At 32.7% G+C, this 10,244-nt stretch overlaps 1 protein-coding gene across 3 annotated transcripts; it reads left to right on the top strand.

Annotated features, from left to right (window-relative positions):
• Positions 1–7,604: 7,604 nt before the first annotated feature.
• On the top strand, positions 7,605–10,244 carry LOC100786495 (LEAF RUST 10 DISEASE-RESISTANCE LOCUS RECEPTOR-LIKE PROTEIN KINASE-like 2.5). 3 transcript variants are annotated; one of them, XM_006605862.4, is made up of 3 exons: positions 7,605–8,491; positions 8,772–8,816; positions 9,052–10,244. In XM_006605862.4, exons 1-3 carry the CDS (start codon positions 7,753–7,755, stop codon positions 10,122–10,124), a joined length of 1,857 nt encoding a protein of 618 aa, XP_006605925.1. In that variant the 5' UTR covers positions 7,605–7,752; the 3' UTR covers positions 10,125–10,244. The 3 variants fall into 3 exon arrangements, with proteins under 3 accessions (XP_006605925.1, XP_006605924.1, XP_003555243.2); XM_006605861.4 differs by having other exon boundaries at positions 8,769–8,816; XM_003555195.5 differs by lacking the exon at positions 8,772–8,816.

Below are 10,244 nucleotides of genomic sequence, written 5' to 3'. Positions count from 1 at the left end.
GAGCCTTGACTAAAATTGACTTTTAAACTTGTTTGATCTTAGGTTCAAGTGCATGGCGTATCAATAGTATTGGGGGGTTCTGACTCAGCTACATGTACATTTCGTATGAGCTTGGTCGGCCAAAAACGGCTGCATCAAATTCAATGGTAGAAAATAAAAAAATAAAAATCATTCATTCGGTCGTTTCTTTGGTATGAGCTTGGCAATATTTTACACTTCCAGTGTTAATATTATTTATTCAAGTTGAATAAACTTGCGTTGTGAGTGTATAATTCAAACTTGCGGCCAATATTTTATGATTTCGTTCGGTTGGATTTTTGCTAGTAAAATATTATTTCTTAAAACTTTATATTTTATTTTCAATTGTTAATTTAAGTTACATTACACAATTACTAATAATAATTTTGAAAACTTATTAATATATTAAATCTTCTATAATAAAAGTTTGTCAAATTTTTTATCAATTTTAAATCAAACACATCTTAAAAAAAATGTGATATACATTATATAAATTCATATAGATAGTATTAGAAAGGCAAAATTGCAGTTTTGGTCCTCCAGTTTATCTCTAATTTTGGATTTGGTCCCCCTTTAATTTAATTCACAAATTTGGTCCCCAATTTTATAAATCCCTGCAAAATTGGTCTAGGAAGCTCCATTTGAACGTTGACCATTAACCTCAAACGTTGACGACCACGTGTCAATGTCACGTGTCAACATTGTGGTTTCCTATAAAAGTTTCATTTTTTATAAGTAAAGTTATATTTTTGGTCCCCCAGTTTTACTTCAATTTCGATTTTAGTCCCTTTTTAATTTAATTCGCACATTTGGTTCCTCAATTTTATTCCAATTTCGCAGGGATTTATAAAACTGGGAGACCAAATTTATGAATTGAAGATAAAGTGAGAGACCAATTTTACAATTTTACCTATTAGAAATTATTATAAAATTCTAAGTAATATACATATAAAATGTATAATATTAAAGTAATATAAGTGTTAACATAAAAATTGTAGTTTGATTCAATTTCAAAGACATAAATTGTAAAGAAAAAATTATTCAATTTTTTTTTAAAAAAATCAATTTGATTCAGTATTTAGTTTTTTTTAGTTGTTTTTAATTTTTATTTTGAATTAGTTTAGATGTGAATCCGGCTAAATGTGTATTGTTGATAAATCAAGTTTAAAAACAATACCAATAATACTTAAGAATTATGGTATTGTTTTTAAATTTAACCTGTAAAAAAATATAGAAAGAAATGGGTAGATAGGAGATATAGTGACTAACTTTTTTTTAATAAGATATTATATAATGTAGGATTCACTCTTATGTTTCCTTTTTCCTGTGTCATTTTGGTCTCACTCTTATGTTTGTCCCTTTTAGGAGGGGAGTGTTTTGTCCGTTACAAATAACTGAAAGGATAATGTCATGATTAAAAGCTGTGTTTCCTTGTCCGATTTTTCAAAGTAAGAGCAAAGTTCCGTTGAACGGAAAGTGAGAGTACCTTAAAACAAAAACACACTAAGTGTTTGTGTGGATTAAAGTTTAAAAATTTAAGTTTGTAAACTAAATTCACAAAAATAATTCAAAGTCTTATTTTTATAAAATTGAGTTTTCAAATAAAACTGTAACATGCAAACGTATTTTTGAGAATAATCGAACATGTTACAAAATTGAGTTGATTTTTCAGACTGAGTTTATAATATTCCAAACGGAAAACTAAACATAATGCATGAAAGCATAAATTCTTATGTAACTTCTGAAAATTTAAACACATTCGCAACCCACTTTGTATGGCAATGCAAAGGCGTGATTTGTCATTAACTCTTTCATTAATTTGTCCGTATCAGTATCTTTGCACCAAATAGCTTCACCTATAATGTAAAATGCACTTCACCTAACCTTTTACTATTCCCCCTCTCCTCTTATGAGCTTATCATCCTATGAGAAAGGCGTTGAGTTTTCTAGAAATTACCTACAATTGAAAGAATATTTCCTTGTCAAATAGCATTATTTATTGATGATTACAGTACAATGACTCGGGTTTATTTTTTTTTTTAAAAAAAAAGTTACAACAAATGTTTTTTTTTGTTGTTAAAAAACTACCAAAAAATGGTTGAAATTCAAAATGAATAGAAGATCAAAATATTAAAAAGTGACAATGGATCGAGGAGAATATACCTGAAAGAAAAAAAAGAAAAGAAATTGTACACAGTTGATAGTTTCATACTCACCACAACAGAACAGTGTCTACGAATGGAAAAATAGAACTATGGTGGAGATGGCAAAGTGTATGTTATTTGAAAAGAAGCTACCAAAGCATCTATGGGTTGAAGTAGTCGATATTGTTGTATATTTGCTTAGCAGATTAAAAATGAAGCATGTTCAAGCATTTAAATATCATTTGCTTGCGCTTCTAATTTCTACCTTGTGATATTCAGTAATCAAGTTTTCTCAAAGGTTCTATTCTGTTACCACGAGCAAAGGAATGAAGTTCCAAGTTCCAACATTGAACCTAAATTGGGAGACGTACGAATTTTGGAAGAGTCAATTCCCATCCTCTCTTTGTGCCAATACGTTGTATAGGCAATAGGAGAAACTGAACAGAAAATGAGGTGGGTCATGCTTCCTTCCCCTTTTCCTTCTCTGTATTCTATTCACATAAAATTCAATGTAACACTGTTCAAATGCAAACACAGCCTCAAAATGAAACCACCAACACATTATTTTAATCACCCGTGCCCTGAATATGATAATGATATCTAGTATGACAGCCTTCCCTCTCCTAATGATAAGGAGGTGCATAGCCTTTTCTCATCCTGCTCAGTTATTCAGACATCATCAAAAGACTTGACTGATACCAACGACATTCAGTCGTTTGTATCTGCTGAGATGGTAATTCAAGTAGTATTATCTAATGATTGTGACCAGTGCTATAATCACAGGGGAGGCCAATGTCGGCTTGACGCCAATCAAAAGTTCTACTGTGAAAAAGATACGCTTCACATGAATTTCTCATTTATTCCTTAATCCATTCAAGTTTTTCCTTTGGATACAGTGAGCTTTCTAGACAAGACCAGTGAGATTGTCACAAGTCTCGTCTTAGGCGTGGCTGCGCCAGCCTATTTTTATTATTTTTTAAATTCGGGTGTTTTATTGAGCCTTTAATTATTTTTATTTACCACTTCAGCGGCCAGAGTCAAGTTGAATGCTGAGTACTATTTTATTTTTAACTCAGTGCATTAATTTACTTTTAGAAAGCAATTAGGCCAAGGGGGATTCGGTAGTGTATACAATGGGAAGTAACAAGATGGTCGTGCTGTTGCGGTGAAGATTTTAAATAAATCAGAAGGCAATGGAGAAGAATTCATCAATGAAGTTGCAAGTATTAGCAGGACTCCACATGTCAACATTGTTAGACTTTTGGGATTCTGTTTAGAGACCGAAATGAAGTTGCAAGTATTAGCCAGAGGAACCGCTGGTATCAATACTTGGTGCTAGAGGAACCGCTGGCTATATTGCCCCAGAAGTTTTTTCCAGGAATTTCGGTGTAGTGTCACATAAGTCAGATGTTTATAGTTTTGGAATGATGGAATTAGAAATGGTTGGAAGAAGAAAAAACATCAAGGCTGAAGTAGACAACTCAAGTGAAATATATTTTCCTCATTGGATTTACAATCGTCTTGAATCAAATAAATAGCTTGGCTTACAAAATATAAAAAATGAAGGTGATGACCGAATGGTGAGAAAGATGACAATAGTTGGCTTGTGGTGTATACAAAGCAATCCTTCAATTCGACCAGCCACTGGGAAAGTGGTGGAAATGCTAGATAGTAAAGTTGAGTTATTACAAATTCCACCTAAACCTTGTTATCTTCTTCTCCAATGAAAGGCACAGTCAAATAAAAAGGAAAGAGAAAGAAATAATAATATAATAATACAAACTCTCCCCCCTCAGCTAAAACTCCCGAGACCCTTCTCCCCCTTCCTGAAACTTCTATTTTCTTTTTTGTGCAGCAGCCCACCCTCTCTCAAAGCTAACACTTTTGTCCCAAAATTTAATCTTTTGATCATTCACCCATCTCCTCCCATGGTTCTGAAATTTGCAAACTTTTTACATCTTTGAGTTTTTCCAAACACGAGAAGGTGACGGGAAAAAGGGGAAAACACTACGCATTTTCTAGATTTTTCTATTTGATCTCTTTAAGGTAAATGTTTACGACCCATTATGTTATATGAGTATGTTACAACACTGATTAGTCATGGGCTGTGAGAAAAAGAGTTAGAAACTATGTATTAGAGATTATTGTGATTTTCTCAAAATCCTAGGTTTGCTAAAATTGGGAGATTTTGTCTAATCCCTTGTTCTATTATTTAAATGCTTAGGTTCTGTGGAAAATACAGTGGTTGACCTTCCTAACAACGGTAGAAGTCAGTGATTGCGTTATTTAGGTGAGTAGCTAATATACTTAGAGATTTTCTTAAAGTTCATTTATGGAGAAGCAAGTATACTTTCGAGCATATATGTTTTTGGTAAGCTTTGAAATTTATTTTGAGATCTTGATAATGTATAAGGATGAATGTTGAACTGTTTGTTTAATTTTATTTATGTTGAGTTCATGAATGATATATGTCGTTTGCTACAACGAAGAGATAATATAGCATATGAGATAATTTCTCATAGTATAATGATATATGTCGTTTGTTACAACGAAGAGATAATGTAGTCTATGAATTGAATTCTCATAGTATAATGATATATGTCATTTGTTACAACGAAGAGATAATGTAGTCTATGAGATAATTTCTCATAGTATAATGATATATGTCGTTTGTTACAACGAAGAGATAATGTAACATATGAGTTGAATTCTCATAATATAATGATATTTTTGTTTGCTACAACGAAAAGATAATGTAGCCTAGGAGTTGAATTCTCATAGTATATTTATATGTTTCGTTCGCTGCAACGAAGAGATAATGCAGTCTACAAGCTAAATGTCGTAGTTATATAATTATCATTCACCACAACGAAGAGATAATGTGGTCTATATGCACATAGTAGAATAAATGCTTGATTTTTAAAGTAATTATTTTGAATACCAGATTATGAGAAATTCTGAAATGTATATTATTTGCGTACATGGATTTCTAAAAATAAGTGTATCTTTCGTTCATTATTTATTGAAATGTCATTTTAATATCTTTTGAAATGGAAGGATTCATGTTAAATGGTGCTCTCTTTCATGTCTGCTTAGTATATTATGCTCTCACTAAGTCCTTGTGACTTACCCTTTTATGTTACTTCTTTTTCTCAGATACTCAGTAGTGGAGTAACCGATTTTCTGGGATTTGCTGACACACCCAGGAACTTGATTATCTTATTGATAGGTCCCCATTGTGTTTGATGGATATTTTGGTTGTAACTCCAATATAATGAAGCTAGTAAGAGATTTAGAGAGAATTCTTGTATTTTGGGATGTAAATGACTATCTCTTGTAACTATGATGATGATGAACTTATGATGTTTTGAGACACTTGGTGATTAGTAATTATAATCCACTTTGTTATTAAATGAATGAGATGAGATACCAGCATATGGATTTGTCTATATATATATATATATATATATATATATATATATATATATATATATATATATATATATATATATGTGGTGTCCTTTTACAGGTTATGTTGTATAGGATAGGCTGACCAGACTAAGAAAGTCATAGTCTTTGTGCCGGTCATGTCCCAAGAATGGGTCATGACATTCAACCTCTCCGGTCCATTTGTCACGTGAGTCATTGTAACTTAAGGGAATACTAGTATGTAGTCTAGGTTGCAGTATATTGCATTTATTACTAGTATATTTTGCTTTTAGTTTAACCTCATAAATTGATTTGTAACTGCATTGTAATGTGTAAAGTTGGCACTTCAGGAAACTTCAGACTTTATACCTATTTCTTGACTTAATATATGCTTCTGATAGGTATGTAATTGCTTTGTTTCGATAAACCCTTCCCCCTCATTTGATTAGAGAGGTAAATTCTCTATTAGTCATATTTTGTAGTGTTTAATTTGTTTTTTTATCTTCTATTGAACCATATCCTAATCTTGTCGTTCTATATATATTTTTCTAATGAAAATAATACTATATGGTAGGAAAAACTTGAGAAAGCGTCACATAATGTAGGAATGGACTAGTGAAGCTTTGAATAATACAAAGTGAAATTCCATTGACAAGAAACTACACTAGTGAAAAACCAACGCAAGAAAAATGAAAAACTCTAAGCTAGATAAAACTTAAACCGCTAAAAACTGGAGAATTTTTCGTTTTTATTTAATTAGTGCTGAGGACTGTTAAGGAGTGAACATTAAAAGTTTTTATTAAAGTTTAAAATAATATGCACTAATACTTTTTATTTAATTCTTTACTAGTTAATCTCACTGCATTTTTAGTATCCTAATTAGCTAGTCTATGTTAATCACTGTCTAATCAGACATGCTATAAAGCGTATTTGAGGGGATGGGAGAGATACTTACACAGAAAATGTGCCAAGAAATTTGAGGTCATTGAATATTGCAATTGGTTGATAAAGATTGAAATTGAGTTACACCCATTTTGAACGCCTTCTCTCTTTAGTCACCGTTGAGTGAAGTGAAGTGATGTGCCAACGCTAACAGCTAAAAACCTGACCTTTCCAGAACCGTGTCTTATATCCCAGAATTTAATAATACTGTGACTCACATCCAGTGTCGTTTACGTACTCTGCACTTCAAGCTCTGTAAAGAAAGTTGAGATTGAATTGTGCCGTCTTGCATCAGTTTTAAGATTACATTACAATGAGTCAAGTCTTATGCTTCTTTCAACTGACGAAATTGAGCATGAAATTGGTCCCACTATCATTGATGTAGTATTCAAATTATTGATTAATTGCCTTGAATTTTGGATTTCACTTTCAAGTGGTTTGATGAACTTACCATGAGGTAATTTTCTTATGTTAATACTCCATTGATCAAAATTTCCAAGTGGAAGCCCCAAGTTAAAGTTTATTCTGCAAGATATATAATAAGAATACTTTGAAAACAAAAATAAAATTAACTTTAGATTTATTATCATTTTATAGTTCCTGCACTTTTTAATTTTTTTTTCTTTCTTTTACTTTTTTTCCTTGTTTTAAGAGATTAAAAATAAAGACGAAAAAAAGTTAAAGAACTAATAATAAAAATCTTTTTTAAAAAAGTTGATATATGGAGTTACACCCATATATGCAATAATAAAAGATAAATATCACAAATACGGTTAAAATAAGGCTTATTATATAAAGTAATCAATTTTAATTTTTTCGTTTCTCTTTCTTTTACGATTCATTTACAGCCAATTTTTTGTCTCCTTTTTTTAAAACTTCATTCATTATATATTTTTTTTCTGTCTCTCTCTGCCCAAACCCATTATTCTAAAATGATAATCCAGTAAATAAACCACTAAGGATTTGCCATAAGGTAATTTAGCGATATTGTTGGTTCAAACTTACATACAGTTGAATCATGTATGATGGATGATATTGCATTTAATTTGAGTAGCTAAGGCTGATGGAGAGCTTTGATTCTTTATATCTACTTACCCAAATTCCACACTGATTTATTTGACCAAGTCTTCCATACTCATAATTAAGAGACTCCGCGCTTATAACTAACTTACACTAAAACGTTTATTAACTCATAGACGTACTGGGTGATTCAGGAAGGATGAGTTCAGTTTATGAATTAGTATTATCGCTTTTATTTTGTGGCCTTATGCCACTTGTCTTGGCGGCTGGGAACCAAGCAGAGTGTCCACCTTCGTTTCCATGTGGATATCTTGACAATATCAGTTTCCCATTCACTCTAACTGAACGCCCGGACTGTGGCTTATTGCCCATTAGCAATTGTGATGATCCACTTAAGCCCAAAATGATCCAATTACACAAAAATGGATTATGGTTTCCGCTTGTACGCGTTGCTCAGCTTTTCAGTAGTCCTACTACTTCTCTCACAGCTTTTCAATTTAGAGACACAAATCTCTATCACCTTCTGCTGAACGAAAATTGTGAAGCTTTCGGAAACAATTATACTCTTCCTTTTCCTCATAGTTCTGGCTTTGCTGCTTCTCTTTATATCCAATACTACACAACTCTGTTCAGGTGCAACCGCAGCCTCCATGTCAGCCCTCCCACAAACATGCATAATTATACAAAGTGCCCCGATTACGATCTCTACTACAATGACAACCCCAAAGCTGAAGATGCGTCTTTGAGAGCATGTACAAAGGTCCTGCTTCCAATTAAAGACGCGCCTGACGCTAACAACCCATTCACATTCGCAACTGCAGATATCTTCACTAAAGTAGAATTAACCGATGAATGTGCAGCTTGCCACTATCGCAGAGGAGGGCAGTGTCAACTTGACAGCAGAGAGATATTTTTTTGTGCCACTGCCAATAGTATCGGTACGCTTTCTTCTGCAATTATTAATTCATAAAAAAATAACTACAAAAAGTCTGTGTTATCAAATGTTAGAGTGAGTACACTCTACCTGATATATAAAATTAGCATGATATTTAATTTAGAATAAGCCAAAGGTAGGTGGTCTGCGAAACTCAGGTAAATTTTGAAGACAAATTAAACATTTGCGCTGTATTTGTATACTTTGATTTCCCAGGAGTAATTTTAATGATGGATTTCGTTTTGCATAATTTGAACCCGGAGTAATTTTAACTTCTGCAGCAGGGAGAAGAAGTTGGATTGTGAAAATGATACTAGGACTCGGTCTAGGTAATGCATATAGATTAATTTTCAATAGCGTTTTATTTAATGAATTTTATGTTTTTCTTATAGTAGATACTTTCTATTTTTTTTTATTTTATTAGGGCAGTCGTTCACGTTGCTTTATTATCCAAGTGTTTAATCTAATGAGTTACTTTTTTAACAATATTTATTCTATTTATCTGTATAGCATTACTTTCTCATCCTTATATAATAATCTTTCTAATTCCAATAACCTCTCCAGCTGTTACAATTGCTCTGTTGCTGGTAATGGTAAAGATCTACCATACAAGATGGAAGAAGCAAAATCCGACCAATCAACAGATTAGGATCTTTTTGGAAAGAGAGGGACCCCTTCAAACTAAGCGGTATGATTATTCTGAGATAAAGAAAGTGACCAACTCCTTCAGAAACAAATTAGGCCAAGGGGGATTCGGAAGTGTATACAAAGGAAAATTACCAGATGGACGTTATGTTGCGGTGAAGATCCTAAGTGAATTGAAAGATAATGGTGAGGACTTCATCAATGAAGTGGCAACTATCAGCAGAACTTCTCATATTAACATTGTTAATCTTTTGGGGTTCTGTTGTGAAGGTTCTAAGCGAGCTTTAGTTTATGAGTTTATGTCTAATGGATCACTTGAGAAGTTTATCTTTGAAGAAAATGTCATAAAGACGGATCGTCAATTGGACTGTCAAACGATCTACCATATTGCAATTGGTGTTGCCCGAGGACTAGAATACCTGCATCAGGGTTGCAATACTAGAATTTTACATTTTGACATAAAACCTCATAATATTCTGTTGGATGAGAATTTCAACCCCAAGATTTCTGATTTTGGACTAGCCAAAATTTGCACAAGAAAAGAAAGTATGATATCAATATTTGGCGCCAGAGGAACAGCAGGCTATATTGCCCCAGAAGTTTTTTCAAGAAATTTCGGTACAGTATCACATAAGTCAGATGTGTACAGCTATGGAATGATGATCTTAGAAATGGTTGGAAGAAGAAAGAATATTAAGACTGAAGTAAATTGCTCGAGTGAAATATACTTTCCCGATTGGATTTACAATCGCCTTGAATCAAATGAAGAGCTTGGTTTACAGAACATAAGAAATGAAAGTGATGACAAATTGGTGAGAAAGATGACAATAGTGGGCTTATGGTGCATACAAACCCACCCTTCCACTCGACCAGCCATAAGTAAAGTGTTGGAAATGCTAGGAAGCAAAGTTGAGTTATTGCAAATTCCACCCAAACCCTTTTTGTCTTCTCCTCCGACCTCTCCAGTCCATTTATCTTGTGAGACTTTGTAACTTGTTAACTCGTGAGCTAGAATAATACTATATAATGAACTAAAATGTTACAGTATTTCAAATTTATAACTATAATAATCTGATTCCATGGGTTTTACTTCCTATGGTAGCAGTGATTTA

Source organism: Glycine max, chromosome 20 (genome assembly GCF_000004515.6).
Source record: "Glycine max cultivar Williams 82 chromosome 20, Glycine_max_v4.0, whole genome shotgun sequence".
NCBI classification, from domain to species: Eukaryota; Viridiplantae; Streptophyta; class Magnoliopsida; order Fabales; family Fabaceae; genus Glycine; species Glycine max.
Note: the sequence above shows the minus strand (reverse complement) of the source record. Positions and strands in the feature narration are given on the sequence as shown.